This window comes from Vanacampus margaritifer, chromosome 6 (genome assembly GCF_051991255.1).
Source record: "Vanacampus margaritifer isolate UIUO_Vmar chromosome 6, RoL_Vmar_1.0, whole genome shotgun sequence".
Taxonomy (NCBI): Eukaryota; Metazoa; Chordata; class Actinopteri; order Syngnathiformes; family Syngnathidae; genus Vanacampus; species Vanacampus margaritifer.
In genome coordinates this window covers 17,854,019-17,872,161 of record NC_135437.1, presented here as the reverse complement: position 1 = coordinate 17,872,161, position 18,143 = coordinate 17,854,019, and the positions used below count along the sequence as shown (strand labels likewise).

At 41.6% G+C, this 18,143-nt stretch overlaps 3 protein-coding genes across 6 annotated transcripts in view; 2 read left to right on the top strand and 1 right to left on the bottom strand.

Moving 5' to 3' along the window:
- The window catches only part of tmem266 (transmembrane protein 266), a 33,415-nt gene extending 26,226 nt beyond the window's left edge, over nucleotides 1-7,189 (top strand). For 3 of the 4 annotated variants that reach the window (XM_077567592.1, XM_077567594.1, XM_077567593.1), the window contains 5 exons: nucleotides 1,082-1,138; nucleotides 1,253-1,391; nucleotides 3,088-3,203; nucleotides 3,580-3,772; nucleotides 4,148-7,189. In XM_077567592.1, the coding sequence (XP_077423718.1) occupies nucleotides 1,082-1,138; nucleotides 1,253-1,391; nucleotides 3,088-3,203; nucleotides 3,580-3,772; nucleotides 4,148-4,896 (1,254 nt within the window). In that variant the 3' untranslated portion in view covers nucleotides 4,897-7,189. The remainder of the gene's footprint in view (nucleotides 1-1,081; nucleotides 1,139-1,252; nucleotides 1,392-3,087; nucleotides 3,204-3,579; nucleotides 3,773-4,147) is intronic. The other variant, XM_077567595.1, reaches the window with a different exon arrangement.
- A 1-nt stretch (nucleotide 7,190) lies between these two features.
- On the bottom strand, nucleotides 7,191-13,726 carry etfa (electron transfer flavoprotein subunit alpha). Its single transcript, XM_077567599.1, has 12 exons — nucleotides 13,568-13,726; nucleotides 12,790-12,939; nucleotides 12,599-12,680; nucleotides 12,450-12,532; nucleotides 9,519-9,618; nucleotides 9,335-9,445; nucleotides 9,162-9,263; nucleotides 9,000-9,068; nucleotides 8,827-8,909; nucleotides 8,249-8,314; nucleotides 8,087-8,167; nucleotides 7,191-7,453 (listed from the first exon to the last, which is right to left on the bottom strand). Exons 1-12 carry the CDS (start codon nucleotides 13,604-13,606, stop codon nucleotides 7,418-7,420), a joined length of 1,002 nt encoding a protein of 333 aa, XP_077423725.1. The 5' UTR covers nucleotides 13,607-13,726; the 3' UTR covers nucleotides 7,191-7,417.
- Nucleotides 13,727-15,495: 1,769 nt separating this feature from the next.
- On the top strand, nucleotides 15,496-18,143 carry isl2a (ISL LIM homeobox 2a). Its single transcript, XM_077568719.1, has 5 exons — nucleotides 15,496-15,631; nucleotides 15,790-16,049; nucleotides 16,244-16,530; nucleotides 17,211-17,378; nucleotides 17,772-18,143. The coding sequence occupies exons 1-5, from the start codon at nucleotides 15,501-15,503 to the stop codon at nucleotides 17,886-17,888; spliced, it is 963 nt and encodes a 320-aa protein (XP_077424845.1). The 5' UTR covers nucleotides 15,496-15,500; the 3' UTR covers nucleotides 17,889-18,143.

Below are 18,143 nucleotides of genomic sequence, written 5' to 3'. Positions count from 1 at the left end.
CTTTTGTTAACAAGAGTATGAAAACCAAGAAGAAGAAAAAATTATTGGACATTTAGAACAGATATAAAATTTGTGATTAATCGTGAGTTAACCAGCGAAGTCATGCGATTAAATACGATTACATTCTTAATCGCCTGATGCTCTAATTTTTTGTAATCTTTTTTTTTAATCATGCCAGACGATTATTTTTTTTAATTGTAATTAATTGCATGACTTCACTAGTTAACTCACAATTAATGACAACTTTTACATCTGTTCTCAATGTACAATAAAAAAAATTCTAGGTTTTCATATTCTTGTTAACAAAAGTGGAAAAAAATATTAAACTAATAGAAATAGTTCAAATGAATTTTTGACATCTATAACTGTCAATGGCAGTGAATGAGTTAAATCATTAATTATTTTTTTACTGGCAGGAATGGGCTTCCATATAATGACATCCAAACCAAGATTTTTTTTTAAAATCAGAAAAAAAAATTCTGCCATGTTTTTGCTATTTTTTTCTCTTTTGTAAACATCTCTGTTGTCTAAAAGACCACATTTTGTTAAACGGTCAATTGTTCTGTCTGTAACTCATATCTTTGTTGTTGTAAGCGTTGCGGGACCATATTAATCATTATACCTTTATTAAATTAATCACCTGATTTAATTATCTGTTAAAAAAATAAATCTTTATGAAGATGTATTGGCCCCACACTGGGGAAAAAAGTGAATTTGACCAAATATAGTCTTCATTTTACAATAATTCTGACCTTTTTATTAGAATATGTCATAATACAAAATTTGACTGCATAATGTTCTTGTGGCTCCAATTAAGTGCAGGTGTTCAAAGTATCGATCACTGTTTCCTTTACAGCCTGGGACGTTTTTCTTCCTCAGACTTGACGAGCCCGCTGCTAACATTTCAATTCATTAGCAGGTTAGCCGCAAGGAATGAACCCATGTGCACAGCAGCAGTAAATGCCACCACCTCAGTCTTTTATTAGGAGTTACGACCCAGAATGCACTGCGTTCTCGCATCTTAGCCACAGTGTCACCTTCTCTCTGTCTCCATCTTCTGCCCCCCCCCCCCCCCCCCCAGACCGTTTTCAGGATAGTGGTCCTGGGGATATGGGATTACATCGAGAACAAAGTGGAGGTAAGATCCCGTGGGTGCTATTAGTCCCGCCTCAGGGGCTCGCTTCACTGCAGTGTCATTGCTTCAATGTCACCGCTCAGCGAGTGTTTGGTTGTTTTTTTTTGGTCGCCTCAGGTGTTCGATGGAGCGGTCATCGTCCTCTCGCTGGCCCCTATGGTGGCCTCCACCGTGGCCAACGGCCCCAGCAGCCCCTGGGACGCCATCGGCCTCATCATCACGCTGCGCATCTGGAGGGTTAAAAGGGTCATTGACGGTAAGACTGAATCCATGTGAGCATTGGTTTTCTGCATGTGCGGAAAAAAACTGAACGCACATTGTTGTATTTTGGCAATGCTTTTCATGTGACCCCTGTGGGAGTTGAAAGTTTGTTTTAATGGTAAATTGACTGCTTGGATTTGGTTTTGTTTGTGCATTGTGATGTTTGTTGTATTAAAATTAAAAGTTAATTAAAAAACAAACAAACAAGGTTTTCCTCATGTGCCATTTCATGTGCTGTTTGAATGGGGAATTTACGCCCCCTTGTGGAGGTAGAGTGAAAGAGGGGGAGCATAATATGAGACCCGGCATAGCGAAATTAATCAGAAGTCGTATGAGTGGATTCTGAAATATGAAGCAATAAATGGTTCAGTAGGTTAAACTTCTTCTACCTCTTTCATTGATAAAAAGTTACATTTTCATGACATAAACATTATGAGGTGTTCAAATATCGCATTTTGTAAAAGGCACTCATCAAAGAAGTCAGTAATTATCTCAAAATATAGCAAAACAATCACTTAATTACTTGCCATTAGCAATTTTGCTATATAGTTCATGAGCCCAAAATACTGGCCTCTGATTGGTCTATTGCCGTTTGTCAGATGCTTCCTGCCTCTTAATGATGACTGATCTGAGCAGAATAGACGCTATCGCTGTAGCATCTCAGAAAACCCCTGCGCCTCTGTGGCGGCCATGTTGGTAGGGGCAACGTTCCTATCAAAGGCACTGCATGGACATTGCCAATACATCGCATTTTATTTATTTCTTAACCAGTTGTGATGAAGTTTAATATTTTTGCCGACGCGTGTCCTATCAATATATACAATTTGGGAATATATATATTTATACTTTTACCGGTGAAAAGCTACTTCCAGTACAGTGTTGTACGTGACCGTAATGCAGCGCAATGACGCTGACGTCTTTGACCTTCCTAGCTTAGCACCACTGTAGACATGTAGCTCAAAGGGGTAGCATCGTACCTACATATTCATATCTGTGGTAATAATGTAATGAGTAATAATAATAATGTATTGAGTAGCCTAGTGCAATAGTTGGTACGTGATTAATAGTTGGTACGTGATTATGTGAAACCTTTTTTTCTGAAGGCAACACTTGAAATATATTTCCAAATCTAATCAGTACACACACTGAGAAACAAATCCAAAATATTGGCTTCTTTATTTATTATTCTACGTGTGTGTGCCATTCAAGCTTGAGACCACAATGGTGTGTGTTTTTGTGTGTTAGTATGTTTGTTTCGAGCTTGTTGCCTCAATTGTCTCTTCCCTCGTTATTTTATTTATTTAACATGACTTATGGTATTATGCTGTCCTAATTAATGTGTTTTTGTTCCGCTGAGGCAGTCGCTAAGGGCAAACTGTTAAACCAATTATGGAGAGCAGAACACACTATTTGTTGGAAGTCATTGTTGGTTTTAACAGCCGTGCTCCCCCTTGTGGTTTTCCAATTAGCTGCACAATGCGCGTAGTAGAGATGGCAGGTGAGCGCCAGAAAATTAAAAGTTGTAAGTTAAAATATGTGTGTAAAAAATGAATAATTCAGTGTTCTCAATTTTTAAATCTATAATTTGATTGTAACTTATTCACCAATTATTTACGGGGAAAAAAATCTAAAATGGTAATCGTAAAATAATTACAGTAACGGCGTGTGTTCTTGCCCTGTATTGTCCCCAGCCTACGTGCTCCAAGTGAAGGTGGAGATGGAGCTGGAGATCCAGCAGTATGAGAAGGCCAAGGCGGTGAGAGAGGAGCAGCTCGACCGCCTCACGCAGATCTGCCAGGAGCAGGCGGTAAGCGCAATGTGGCGTAAATTGTAGCTCAACTCGTAGTTACAGTTTGCTACCAGCAGAGGGCAATAAAGCACCAAAGAAAGAAAGGGAAAGAAATCATTCCTTTTTCAAAAGCTGACATTTTTCCACGTCATCATTCATTCCACATCACTTAACTTGATAGCATTTTTGGTGCATTTTATATAATAAAAAAAAATAAAGTGTTTTAGTTTTACTGTAGCACTGTACCATAGACTGTCTGTGAGCTCTGATGTCACTGAAATGTCATCCTATACCATTTCGATTTGTGCCTTGTACAATACCGCCTGTCCACTTCTTCTATCTACGTGAAGAAATGAAGTCAACACCCCTTTTCTCTTCCTCTCTTTCCCTTCAGTTTGAAATCCGCCAGTTGAGGGCTCACCTGGCCCAGCAGGACCTGGATCTGGTGGCGGAGCGGGAAGCAGCCATGCAGATCCACCATATGTGGGGTAAACCGAGCAGCAGTTTCCATGAGGTGGACGGACTGGCCCCCGGGGTCTCCGATCATCACAGGCCGGCCAAAGTCAGAGCGCCCGGAGGGCCCTCAGGTAACCGTCTGGAATAGGCGGCTCCTTTGTAACGGCGGGCTATCAGGTGGCTTCATGCACAAGGCGGCGTTCACTCGGTGTTTTCAGCGCTAAGTTGTGGCCTCGGTGCTTTGAGACCTGCCGGACAAATGATTGTTGATACGCCGATAAGTGAACCTGAAACTGAATGCTGCTCACGTGGAACTGGCAGCCGTGAGAAATCCCTCACACTTGCAGAATTCAGTTTTAGTTTCTTCTTACAATTCACTTTGAAAGTGGACAAAGCACTAAAAGCCTTGATGGGTACAAAACCGACAATGTTGTTCTGCAATAGTTGTGGTTATTTAGAAAGACACACTGAATTCTGAAGTATTTCTGCATCTTCCGCTACTTCAGATCACCACGGCCAGGACGACATGAACAACTACATCAGTCAGTATTACAGCGAGCCGAGCAGCGGTGAGCATCGACCACATCCCGTTCACTCCTCAGTTCCGATATCCGTATCGGTCATTGTGCCGTCTCTCGTAGACATGGGCGTTCCTGACCCGGCGGCGCGTATCATCACCACGACGGCCATCGACATCCACCTGCCCAACAACCCCACCCAGCTCCCTCCGTCCCTGGTGAGCGCCGACGGAGTCTCCGGCAGCCGGCTGCAGCGCGCCAACAGCTCGGCCAGCGAAGCCTCGACCACGACGGCGTCGCGCATCAGCAGCCGCGCGCCGGGATCGTCGGCCGACTGCAGCTCCACCGTGCGCGAGGCCTCCACGTCCACGGACTACAGCGACCAGCGCTGCTACCCGCCGCCCTACAGCAGCCCGCTGACGCTGGCCAATCAGCCCAGAGGGAGCCCCAGCGCCGTGGTGCAGGAGCTGCTCTCATCTCTGTCCGAGGACTCCTGTTTGAGCCAGAAGGGCCTGGACCCGGTCAACCTAAAACCGCCCAGCCCCACCGGTTCCACCAAAAACAGCCCGGAGCTGGAGAACAGGGTGAACATCTACAACAAGAGGAACCAGGAGAGCCGTCTGGGCTCGCACGCCAAACCGCTCATCCATCTGCAGGGAAATGAAGCATTCCTGGAGGAGAAATACAGGATGATGGAGCCGGTCGACGCGCCCGTCCATCACCTGTCCGGGACATAAGGTGGTGGAAGAGAGCAGGAACGGGAACCTAAATCGATGCTCCAGTCCATCATCTGCCTGGGACGTAATGTGGTAGAAGAGAGCAGGAACAGGATCCTCACTTGATGCTCCAACCTACCATCTGTCTGTCAGTCATAAGATGGAGGAAGAACGCGAACAATAATACACTATTGAACTCATCATCTGTCTGAGACACAAAATAGTGGACAGGAACAGGAACCTCAAAAAATATTTCAATCGATTATCAGTTCGAAACATAAGATAATGGCAGAGAGCAGGAACAGGACACTAAAAAAAAAAAATCCATCATCTGTCTGAGACACAAAATAGTGGACAGGAACGGGAACCTAAAAAAATGTTTGAATCCATTATCAGTTTGAGGCATAAAATAGTGGCAGAGAGCAGGAACAGGAACCTCACGTGATGCTCCAAGCTACCAACTGTTTGTCAGAGTCATAAGATGGAGGACAAGAACGCAAACAATAATACACTATTGAACTCATCATCTGTCTGAGACACAAGATAGTGGGCAAGAACAGGAACAGGAACCTCAAAAATGTTTGAATCCATCATCTGTCTGAGACATAAAATAATGGTAGAGAGCAGGAACAGGAATCCCACTTGGTGCTCCATACCACCATTTGTCTTAGACATAAGATAGTGGCTGAGAGCAGGAACAGGAACTTCAAAAAATGCTAAAATCCACCCATCATCTGTCCGTGACATAAGATAGTGGCAGAGAACAGGAACAGGAGCCTTACTTGGGACCCCAAAACACCATTTGTCCGAGACATACGATAGTGGCTGAGAGCAGGAACAAGAACATCAAAAGATGCTCAAATCCACCATCTGTCTGTGAAATAAAAGAGAACAGGAAGAGGAACTTCACTTGGTGCTCCAAACCACCATTTGTCTGAGGTATACAACAGGAATCTCAAAAGATGCTCAAATCCATCATTTGACCGTGACATAAGATAGTGACAGAGAGCAGGAACAGGAACCTCACTTGGTGGTTCAAACAACCATTTGTCCGAGGCTTACAATAGTGGCACAAAGCAGGAACAGGAACCTCAAAAGATGCTCAAATCTATCATCTTACCGACACATAAGATAGTGACAGTGAGCAGGAACAGGAACCTCAAAAGATGTGTGAATCATTCATCTGTCTAAGACATTAGATGGCAAAAGAGAGCAGAAACTTCAAAAGATGCTTGAATCCTTCATCTGACTGAGATATAGGTTGGGAAAAGAGAGCAAGAACAGGAACCCTCATAGATGCTTCTGCCAATCATCTATCAGGGACATAACATGGTAAAAGAAAGCAGGAACAGGAACCTCAAAATATGCTCAAATCCATCAACTGTCTGAGACATTAGTGTTAGTGAGCAGGAACAGAAACCTCAAAAGATGCTCCAAACAATCATATCTCAGACATAAGGTGGTATAAGAGAGCAGGAACAGGACCATTCGTAGTTACCATACTCCAAAATATCCATATCTCTGGAAGAATAGGGGAGAAGGAGATAGCAGGAAGAGGAAGCTCTATTGATGCGCCAGCCTATCATCTGTCTGGGACATAACATGGTGGATGAGAGCAGACACAAGAAATTAAGTCAATGCTCCTGTCTGGGACAAAGGGTAGAGTGCAGGAACAGGTATTTTGAATAGATAATCCATCCATCATGTGTGATGGGCGTAGTAACGCGCTGGATGAAGCGCAAGAACGCCCATGAACCCGGGCCACTTTTCAGGAAATGACTCTCACACAGACACATTTGTGATCATTTGAACAAACTTGAGCAGCAACAGGGAGCGTTCCTCATGCTGTATGGGCTACTACAAGCATCTGCAAGCATGTCAGCTGTTTCATGAAAACTTCCTAAGAACAGTTTGACAAAACAACTGCAGGGTACTGTGGAATCAGTATTGAGATAAAGTCCTTTCTAATCTTTGTCTTTCTATTTTAGCAATGTTTGTAATTATAATTCCATGAATGGAGTTAAAAAAAAATAACTTTTTTGCAATCAAACCAAGTTCAGCTTGGCCACTATTGAAATTTTAATATGTGCATTAATGTCTACGTTATTGTATTAATGACTTTTAAAGATTGGTTGAGCAGGTGTGTACATATTTGCAAACGGGAGGAATTATGTGTGTCTACTACAAATTGCTCATCGCATGAACCTTCTACAATATCGCACACCAACTTTATTGTACTGTCAACAGATGTTTTCTATCTCGGTCATCATGGTCGACCGACACTACTACAATAAAGGGAGAAAAGAAAACACAAGTGATTGGTCACCTTTTAATAGTCCCAAAATTACAACTCAACAGGACCACTTCCCAGACACGGCCAGGAATTGGAATAGCAGCTAGTCATCATCACCGGAGGCACTAAATATCTTCAATCAATTGTTGACATTTAAAATGTGTGCATCTATAAAATGGTGCCATTGATCTAAAGACATTCACAGCAGGTCTGTTGCATCCTGCATTTGTTCTTGGGCTTGCTTCATCCTCACTTGCTCAACGCTTCAGTCATCTCAGGAACAGCCTGGGGGAGGGGGGTGCAGAGTAATGCAAAACAGTCAAACAATCCAACTAATTCATAACTTTATAGTTAAAAAATGTTTTAGAACCCACCCCAAAAAAATATAGATTTTTTTTCTTAATCACATATTTTTTTTAATTGATCAGCAGATTCGTCAGTTCTAAAAAAAGTATCCTGCCAAATAATAATAGTCGGGCGCTAAAGAACATTCTAATAGTTCCTTAGCGACTTGAGGACAGAGTTCATCCTGAGTATCAATTGTCCTTTTTTTTTGGGGGGGGGGGACGAGCAGCGAGGACATCCATTTTAATCAGCTATCTGATCGGTAAGCGGTAAGCCGATCCCACGCCGGAGGTCACAAGTCCGCTGCCACTCACAATTATTTCTAATCACGTCCGCGGGGAGTTCGTCCAGACGCCGGCGCACTTCACGTGACACCTGCGCCGTCCCACGACAGCCGTGGATCACTTTTAAGAGACGTTTAACAATGTGCTTATTGTGATTGTAGTTTGCATTCGTGTGGAACTGCCTCACAAAAACAAACCATTATTTATATTTGTAATTTTTGATAAAGCACCTTAATTTGATTCAAATTATTATTATTTTTTAGTGTTGCAGCTTTTCCACAAAGCTCACCTTGAAGAGATCCGCAACCAGGCCGTAGTCTGACACCTGGAAAATGGGAGCTTCTGGGTCCTTGTTGATGGCCACAATAGTCTTCCCCAAAAAAAAAAAAAAAAAAAATTCAATCTTTCAAGAGCGCATCGAGACATCTATTTTACAATTCACGAGACGTACCTTGCTGTCTTTCATTCCAGCCAAGTGTTGAATAGCTCCAGAGATGCCCACCGCGATGTACAGGTCCTGTGGACAGGAACAGGAACGTGCATGTAAACCGGAAGAGGCGCACATGAACAGTAGTTCACCCGTTTTTGTGTTGAATTGAAACCACCAGCTGGTCTTAATTAACATTTGCAAAATCTTAATGAAGTCAGTTTTTGGTCTGGTCTAAGAAGCGGGCCAGACCGCGCTACTCTCAAGGAAAATGGAGGAACTGTTCCTCGAAGAACGCTAACGGCGCCGTTAGCGTCACTTTGCAGGACTTAATGTGCGGATAATCATCAGCAGAGAAACTGCCTGAACCGTCTTAATGGATCGTTAACCTTTGACGAAAGGACAGCGGCGACGCTTGGAACCTCCAAGGTCGAAGATGACGACAATTTATCCTGAGACTGGTCGACATGTTGCTCATTGTTATTTTTCATGTTTCTTATTCGGGTTGTGCCTTAAGACAAATTTGTGTCTTTTTTTTTTGTATCGTTTGTCGACAAATCTGGTTCCGATTTTCATTCATCTTCCACATGGGAGCAACTTACCGGTGCCACAATCTTGCCCGTTTGTCCCACTTGCATATCATTAGGAACATAGCCAGCGTCCACTGCAGCTCGGGAAGCACCAACTTTATATAAAAAAACAACAAAAAAACAACAACATTGTGTAAGTTGTTCAAAGGACACAAAATGACGTTTGTGTTGTAGCAACATCCAACCTGCTGCGTTCATTTTGTCCGCAAGATCATAAAGCAGTTTGAAGTTTTCTCCACTTTTCAATCCTCTTCCTGCAAAAACACATGCATGAATGTGACAATTCTATAGTTTGTAACTCCTGTTAAAATTATTATTATTTTTTTTTTTTTTTTTAAACATCCCACCTCCTGACACGACAACCTTTGCACTGGTCAACTCGGGCCGGTCACTCTTGGTCAAATTCTGTTCCAGCCACTCGGAAATTCCCACGGCGGAACCAGCGGCCACTGCAGGGCGCGGGAAGACCGAACATGAACGCATGTTCCGTACGACCGACGGCCACGTTATTCACCGTTACCGTTTTCCGTTGCGGCGCTTCCGCCCTCTGCGGCCGCCGCCTCGAACGACGTCCCTCTTACGGTGAAAACCTTGACGGGCTCGCTACACTTGACCGTGCTGAGAGCATTTCCTGGTGACGTCACATACGGACAGCATCAGGAACAGTAACGCCTCGTACAAAAAAAAAATATATAATCATTTACCGGCGTAGATGGCTCTGACAAACGTATCCGGTGACTTGATCTCGATAATATCAGAGATTGGAGCCACGTCCAACTTGGCAGCCACTCTTGGCAGAAGGTTCTACAAAAACAACGCAATGATTGAGGATTATGAGGATGAGGAAAAGGTTCACATTGCGGATGAAAAAAGAGAGAAAAGATATTTGTGTCTCTGTGTGAAATCAAATAAATTTGTTGTTTATCCGCTTATTTCTGAAAATGTGTCTGGAAGCAAGTTTTTCTGAATTATGACATCAGGATAAATCAAGTTTCTCCGTTCATGACCTGAGAGCAAGGCTCTGTGAAGATCCTAACTTCTAAGCCACTTTCAAGCATCTGTCATAAACACAAGCTGAACGACCACTTTTTCCTCACATGTGTGACGCCCTATCTTAAAGCCAAAGGGTAAGCAGAGCTGCATTGAATTCTGTTGGATGCACAGGTTAAAGTTAGCCAACAGTGTTAGCTTCTGACACAGTGGATATCCAAAAAAAAAGCCCCCACACAATTTAAACGGTGGCAGGTGCGTGCAGACTCTCATTTAACACGAGTTTGAATGGGATTGGTTCATTCTGAATACAGCCACATTCGAGTTATAAGAGGGTGTGCGGACTTGTGCAACTCATTGTCTCAGTTATTTTTACTTCCCCTCTCGATTCCCCCCCCCCGACTGAGTTTGAAATGATTTCAAATGCTCTCGTTTTTTTAACTCTTTCACTGCCACTGACGTTTAAAGACGTCAAGTAAAAACCTACGCTTCACTGCCAATGACGTCAAAAGACGTCATCCAATGATTTTTTTTTTTTTTTTTGAAACGGGTAGAGGAAACCCTCCCGCATGTCTGGTCAAAGTTTCAAGTCTGTCTGTTGTGCCTAAGGACTATTTTTGGCCCCTAGAGGGCAGCGATGACTCTCTTTTGACAAGATCGGGTGGGCGTCAGTAGAGGCGGAGCTAGAGCGTCGAGCAGGAGATGAGAATGGAAGACAAAGGAAAAATGGCGGCCGGTCGCGAGGATCTCACACCCGAGACGTTTTTTTCAAAGACCAAAAGCATCGCTGAAAAAGCACATTGTTGACGATGATCATCATAGATGATGAAGATGAGGGTGACTCCGTGGTTGGAAAGCATTGATGCGGCAGTAGAAGACGTTAGATGGAGCTAGATGGAGGAGGGAACGGGCAATGGCGAGCGTTTGCAAGCAGCTCTACACTTACAAGACGAAAGGCATCGACCAACGCTAAAATAGTGCATTGATGACGACGGTGATCATACTCGATGATGATGAAGGTGAATCCGAGCTTGACGGCGAAATTGGAACCGCTGACGCGGCGGCTATGACGGTGTCGTAACGCGGAGCGCAACCGAGCACGCACAGGCGGACGTTCGATCGGACGACGGAGAGTGCCCCGAGTCCAATGCATATTCATCGGAGGAGTGTGTACAGTCTGCTACTTGCTTTTTATTCCCCGGAAAAAAAGGCCGTCAAGAAAGTGTAACGTTTGCACGCAAAACGGACCAATGTGAAAGTGAAAGTAAACTGTTGTACGAGTCCAGCGGCGTCTCCTTGCACGCAGGGGAGCGTTACAAAAGGAAAAACTGTATTTGAAACATCCACATAATTGTAAGTAGTACCACAGTTGCACACATTTGGAAATAGTTTGCGAAATTGTTTTGTCAAATTGTTACACTGTTGAATGGAAATAAACGTATTTTGCAATCAAAAAACACTTTTTCATTGTTGGTGAAAGCGTTTTACAGAAGTAAAGCACTATTTCGGTGTTTGTGGCATCATTCATGGACAAAAAGAAGTGTACAATTCACTAGAGTGCATGAAATAACATCGTTTCACAAAAAGCTCTTTTTCTCCGTTTTTTGTTTCAAAAGAGAGCATTTCGGTGAAAGTAACCATTTTCTATTGTTGATTACTGAAGAACGGAATAAGGTAGAAACAAACTTTTTTTTTCTGATGAAAGCTGAGAGTCCAATCTTTCATTTGGTAGTATGTGTGTTTCCATAATCCAAACACAACATTTTCTGTGGACCTTGAAAGATCACTCAAAATGCTTAAATCGGCTGGCAGTGGGGACAACCCGTTTCTGAAAACGTCTGGCAGTGAAAGAGTTAATAACAAAAAGGCTGTGTACACTTTAGTGGCTCATTTGCATAAAGAGCCACTCTCTCAAATGGTGTAATTTCAGCAAGACAAGAAACAGGACATGTGCAATATGCTATAATTAGTTTTTAATAAATGCATATCCAGACATGTTATCAAAACACCTGGGAATTATTTTAAATTGTGAGTGGGGAAAATGTTTTTTCTTTCTTTCTTTCTTTTTTAACTCATTCGCTGCCATTGACGGCTGTAGACGTCATAAATTCATTTGAACTATTTCTATTTAACACTTTTTTCCATTTTTATTAACAAGAGTATGAAAACCTAGAAAACAATTTGGGGGTACATTTAGAGCAGATGTAAAATTTGTGATTAATCGTGAGTTAACTAGTGAAGTCATGCGATTAATTACGATTACAAATTTTAATCGCCTGATGCCCCTAATTTATGAAAAAAAAAATCTATTTTTTTATATCTGTTCTAATACAATAAAAAAAATCTAGGTTTTCAAACTCTTGTTAACAAAAGTGTGTGTGGGGGGGGATTACTAATAAAAATAGTTAAAATTTATTTTTGACGTCTATAGCCGTCAATGGCAGTGAATGAGTTAATATGTCATCAGAATAAATGTTGCCGTCCATTCAAAACTTTCAATTACAGAGAGTTCTATAATATCTTTAATTATGTGTTGAGTGTTTTTCCAGGTTCACACTGTACCCCCCTTTCATCTAAGAAACTCAGGGCGCTGAAAGGCTACTTAAAAAGGAAAAAAAGAAAAGAAATGAAAAATCCAGTATTACCTTTCCAAAGGCAGATGCACCAGCACAGATATGGGTGAAGTTGAACTGCTTTTGCGTGGCCAAGACGAGCGGCGTTAGCTCCTCTGGAGAACAAGACCAAGTGTGAGTCAATGTCAAAAAATGAACAATAATGCTAACAAAGTCTCTACCTGGCAGAGCTCCTTTGCAAAAGTCATTCTGAACCACCAAAACTTTCTTCACACCTTGAACTTTACTGATTTCCTCTACAACCTGGGAAAAAAACAGACAAAAGCATTTTAAACGTCTACCGTCAATAAAGTGGGACATTTTTGTGTTAAAACATGTTAAAGCAAGAATATGAGCCGGATATTTTTCACACCTTTGCACAGTTTGTTCCTGCGATCAGACAAGCCACCTCACCGCCAAGTTTGCTAGCAGCACTGATGGCATGCAGTGTAATTGGCGTCAACTTGTCATTGTTGTGTTCCGCAACCACCAAAGTGCTCTGAAACCTCTGCAGGACGCCAGCCTATTGGACAAAACAATATCAACATAACAAACTTCAAAAGTTACATTAAAGCGAATAATTGCGATTATGACTTGCATCAAATAATAAACATCAAATGAAATGTAATGTTGCGTATGAACAAACAATCCTGTGGTTGTGAAACAGCATAATGTTCACCTTCAAGGTCCAGACATTAATAGCCGAGAACAGAGCGTCCACGCAGATTACCTACACAACGAGCATCTGCGTCCTATATTTGACCGTATGATATGTATTTTTTGCGCCGTATTGTTTAATATATGACATATTACCAGGTCAACGACAACATTCTAGTTTCAACTCGCCAGTTGCCAACTCCGGTTTCATAACCACCGCGCAGCTATGCTAACACCGCTTAGCATTAGCAAAAAAAACAACATCCTAGTGGAGTCATAATCAAACATTACAAAATCTTGTGTCACACTATTGTTTATTGGTCAAGCGTGTATTTTAACAAATTGTGCACGACGAATTTTGACCAAAAAATGAACCTGCCTGCCTGGCCAGCTGCTGCAGCAAGAAAACAGATAAGATAGTTGGCGTTTCGAATTTAGCGCAAAGAAAAACACACCAATTAAGTCACATTTTAGCCGCTTCGTCGAATTCTTACCAAGCGCGTCACGTTCGTTTTGGACAAAATTCTGTTCATAGTGGACTCTGGTGTGGATGCTCCTCCGGACTGCTGTACTGACAACTGCTGCAGAAGGCACTGGGCCAAAGGTCAGCACACGTCATCTGTTGACTTCTCGCGAGATCTAACAAAGGACGAGAGGCTGGATCGCCGCATGAGTCACACAAGAGAAACATTTAAGAAGTTTTTAAAAAAATATTTACTGTAACTTACCTAAAGAAGCAATAAAAATGTTTTAAAAAAGGATTAAGCTGTAAGTTTTTGGTAAATACAGTCCAATTATGTTCCCGTTATATTTGATTTAAAAAAAATCGTATTCTGTTTCTAATAAAACTATATCGTTCTGTTTAAAAAATAACTTTTTTTTTACACTGAATTTGAGACGAATATGCTATTTGGTTATTTCGTGGGGTTAGCAATCCAAAAATGTAGGCATTTTACCTTGTGTTTATTTATTTATTTAAGCTAATTTGGGTATAATTTACACATATTAACCCCTAGGCGTTATTGTGACAATTTTTTGGCTTTTTGTTGGTTCTCACCAAGCCATTTCAAAATAAAATACTGCCCACGGGTTAAATAAATATTATTTTAAAATATGTATAATATCCACACGTGCACCTACCACAGCATTAGGAACACCTTAACAATACAAGAGCCTTTCTTTAAAAACTTGCCTATAGAAAACATGACACAAAGCACATTTATGTGAAGAAATGCAACAAGAAATGCAAGTTAAATAATTTCAATGTTGTGGAACTAAATTGGTTAAATGTATTTTCCATCCAGTAGAGGGTGCTATAGAGTAAAACGCAAAAGAATAAACTTAACAGGTTTTAGTTGTTTTTTATGATGATGACAAAATATCAAATGAAAATGGAATGAAATATTGCCATTGTAAGTAGCATATCCTAAAATATTTTTTAAAATAATAATAGTAATAATAATAATAATAATAATTATTATTATTATTATTATTATTGATTGGCTGGCAACCAGTTCAGGGTGTACCCCGCCTATTGCCCGAAGCCAGCTGGGATAGGCTCCAGCGCCCCCCGCGACCCTTGTAAGGACAAACGGTTAAGAAAATGGATGGATTATTATTATTATTATTATTACAGTAATAAATAATGTACACGTTATATACAAGTTTTTTTAACTTCGTTTTATTGATAAACGCTCAAAAAAAAATACATCTAACTGATATAAAATTAATGGAATGAAAAACAATACCAATCATTTTTAGCCAAACTAAAGTATGATACATTAAAAAAAAAAAAACATGTACATTATGGGAGCTATGGAGTCCCCACAAAGGAAGTAAAAAAAAACTCCAAGCAGTAGTTACCCAAAAGTCAGACATGATTTCGTGTACGTGTGTGTGTGCGCGCGCGCGTGTGTGTGTGCTTCCAGCAGGGCATTTGCATAGTGTCACCCTTCTGTGTGGACGCACAGAGGTCCAAGGTCTGCAGACGTCACAGGTTGGGGGAGCTTTGTTTTGTGCCCTCCTCTCATGCATCCACACAAGTTGAAGCATCCAGCCAGGGGAAGGGACGCTCTCTTCCTCCCGCATGGTGGATATCCTGCTCAATGCGTCTTCCTTGGATGATATGGGGGATCATTCCAAAAGTAAGACGTGCATTTTTCATTTTTTTTTCCTTCAACGTATTTATGCGAACAGATTTTTTTCTTGTTTTTTTGCAAAATCGTCTAAAAAAGCGTCATCATTAAAATGTCACAATTTGGCACTTGGTGATATTTTGCTTTTTGCTGAATGACAAAATGAATTGTCTTCAAGGTGATGCATGTGTGCAGGCATTAATAGCCTATATCCATCCATCCACGTGTTACAGAGAAATCAGGAATTGCAATGTGCGTGGGCTGCGGGAGTCAGATACACGACCAGTACATCATGAGGGTGTCCCCGGACTTGGAGTGGCATGCAGCCTGCCTCAAGTGCGCGGAGTGCAGCCAGTACTTGGACGAGAGCTGCACTTGCTTCGTCCGGGACGGAAAGACTTATTGTAAAAGAGATTATGTCAGGTATAGGATTTTATATTATATTTTTTTTTAAAAAGCACACACACATCAACTAAATGTATGTAAAATGCGCACTTGATGTAAACGTTTTCTTTTTATGTTTTGTTTTTCTGTTTCCAAGGCCACATGACAACTTCACTAATAACTGACTTTCTTTTTAGGTTATTTGGCATAAAATGTGCAAAATGCAACACGGGCTTCTGCAGCAGCGACCTGGTGATGAGAGCCCGGCAAAGTGTGTATCACATGGAATGTTTCCGGTGCTCGGTGTGTAGTCGACACCTCCTGCCCGGGGACGAGTTCTCGGTGCGGGACGACGAACTGCTGTGCCGGGCCGACCATGCCCTGTTGCTGGAGAGGACCTCCGCCGGCAGCCCGCTGAGCCCCGGGAACATTCACTCCAGACCCCTGCACATCTCTGGTATTTTTATTATTATTATTATTATTAATAATAATATTATTATTATTTATTCGTTAAAATGAATCTGAATACATAATATTGCATGAAAAACGAACTAGCTTGAAAAAAAGTCGACATTTAATTTTGATAGCTTGATATAATATTTTCCCCGTGTGTCGCGCGCTCTTTCGCTCATATCCTTTTTCGCCTCACAGAACCAGTGTCCGTTCGGCACCCACCTCATCACCGGAACCACATCCACAAGCAGTCCGAGAAGACCACCCGGATCCGGACGGTGCTGAACGAGAAGCAGTTGCACACGTTGCGGACGTGCTACAACGCCAACCCGAGGCCCGACGCGCTGATGAAGGAGCAGTTGGTGGAGATGACCGGCCTCAGCCCCAGGGTGATCCGGGTCTGGTTCCAGAACAAACGCTGCAAGGACAAGAAGAAGTCTATTCTGATGAAGCAGCTGCAGCAGCAGCAACACTGCGACAAAACGGTCAGTTTTCCATCTTTAAATTGATGCAGTTTTACATCATGTAGTGTGTGTGGCTGTATATTTAGGCTACGTTGCAAATGTATCCACTGTGGAACTAATGAAGATGATCTTATCTGCTAAAAACGTCTTGAACTCGTTTCTTGCAATATGGGACTAACTGTAAATTATACAAATTATTCATAACGTTTTGAAACTTTAAATATATAAATGATTCAATTTATGTCAATATTTAAACATTAATTCATTAGTTTATTAACACAGCCCGAAGAAAAATGCTTGAAATTGATTAAATGAGTAAATGTAGACGTAAGACTTGATTTGCCTGCCTAATCTTGTATATAAACAAAGTTATGATCAAATTATTATTATTTTTTTTTTACCTTTAGTCAATAACGCTTGGATTAGAATATAGGAATTCTTATCCATATTATATTCATTTCCAGGATTCACATTGGAATTCGGCATAAAAATGAAATAAAAGCATCCTAATTAAAGTTACTTTTTTTTTTAAATTTGTTATTATTGATTATGTCTTAGAATGCACATATTATGACACTTTAGGCCCTAAAGTTAAATATAATGTGTAATCCTATTCTAGCACCAACGCTATTAAATGACATGTGATCATTTTTATTATATAAAATGTATATTTGGGAGGCTTATGTACATGTTGCATGTAGAACCTGCAGGGCCTGACAGGAACGCCCCTGGTGGCAGGCAGCCCCATACGCCATGACGGCACCGTGCAGGGGAACTCCGTGGAGGTGCAAACCTACCAACCACCCTGGAAGAGCCTCAGTGATTTCGCCCTTCAGAGTGAACTGGACCAGCCTGCCTTCCAACAACTGGTAAGAACGCGACACAACGTGAAAAGCAAAAGCACCCCATAGGAACTATACAGACACTTTATTAGGTACACCTGCGCAATCCAATGGCATCCATCCAGGACAAAAAGGTTTGACATTGTCATAGAAGTAATCACCAGAATGTTACTGAAAATTGTTTCTAATATTTTGACCAATGCAGGTGATAAAAATATTAGAAAATATACAAATAAAAAATTTGGTTATGCATTTATGATAATTTCGTCTAATCGATATTCGTTTTCTCATAATTCCTTCATTATTGTAATATATTAGTTAGGTAATCGTCGACTTAAATGATCTTCGGCTTGATTTAAAATAAAACAAAATAAGATAAAATACAATAAAACTCACTAATGAAATGTCCTGTTGTTCCAGATGTCTTTTTCCGAGTCGGGCTCGTTGGGGAACTCTTCGGCCAGTGACGTCACGTCGCTGTCGTCTCAGCTTCCGGACACGCCGAACAGCATGGTACCGAGTCCGGTGGACACGTGAGGCGCTCGGTCACGGGACGCCAAATACACGAGGACTTCATCCAGAACAAAACAATCGCAAGATGCTGCTGATGGATTTACTCGAGAGGATACTCAACAATCCCTACTTTTTTTTTCTTTTCTTTTTTTTTTTGAGCAAGGGCACTACGGAATCGGACGCGCTTTGTGGGATTCGAACGTGTGGACAAAACTTAATCAAAGTGTCTCTGCAGAAGCCAGAATACAACAATGTGTGGACGTGCATGGCATCGCTTTA

Coding starts and splice junctions, on each gene's coding strand:
- etfa (XM_077567599.1), bottom strand. CDS start 13,606: ATGAACAGAATTTTGTCCAAAACGAACGTGACGCGCTTG. Junction 8,910..8,999: donor GGACAAAATGAACGCAGCAG/GTTGGATGTTGC, acceptor TTTTATATAAAG/TTGGTGCTTCCCGAGCTGCA. Junction 8,168..8,248: donor CTGGAATGAAAGACAGCAAG/GTACGTCTCGTG, acceptor TTTTTGGGGAAG/ACTATTGTGGCCATCAACAA.
- isl2a (XM_077568719.1), top strand. CDS start 15,501: ATGAGGGTGTCCCCGGACTTGGAGTGGCATGCAGCCTGCCTCAAGTGC. Junction 15,632..15,789: donor TGTAAAAGAGATTATGTCAG/GTATAGGATTTT, acceptor CTTTCTTTTTAG/GTTATTTGGCATAAAATGTG. Junction 16,531..17,210: donor AGCAACACTGCGACAAAACG/GTCAGTTTTCCA, acceptor TGTTGCATGTAG/AACCTGCAGGGCCTGACAGG.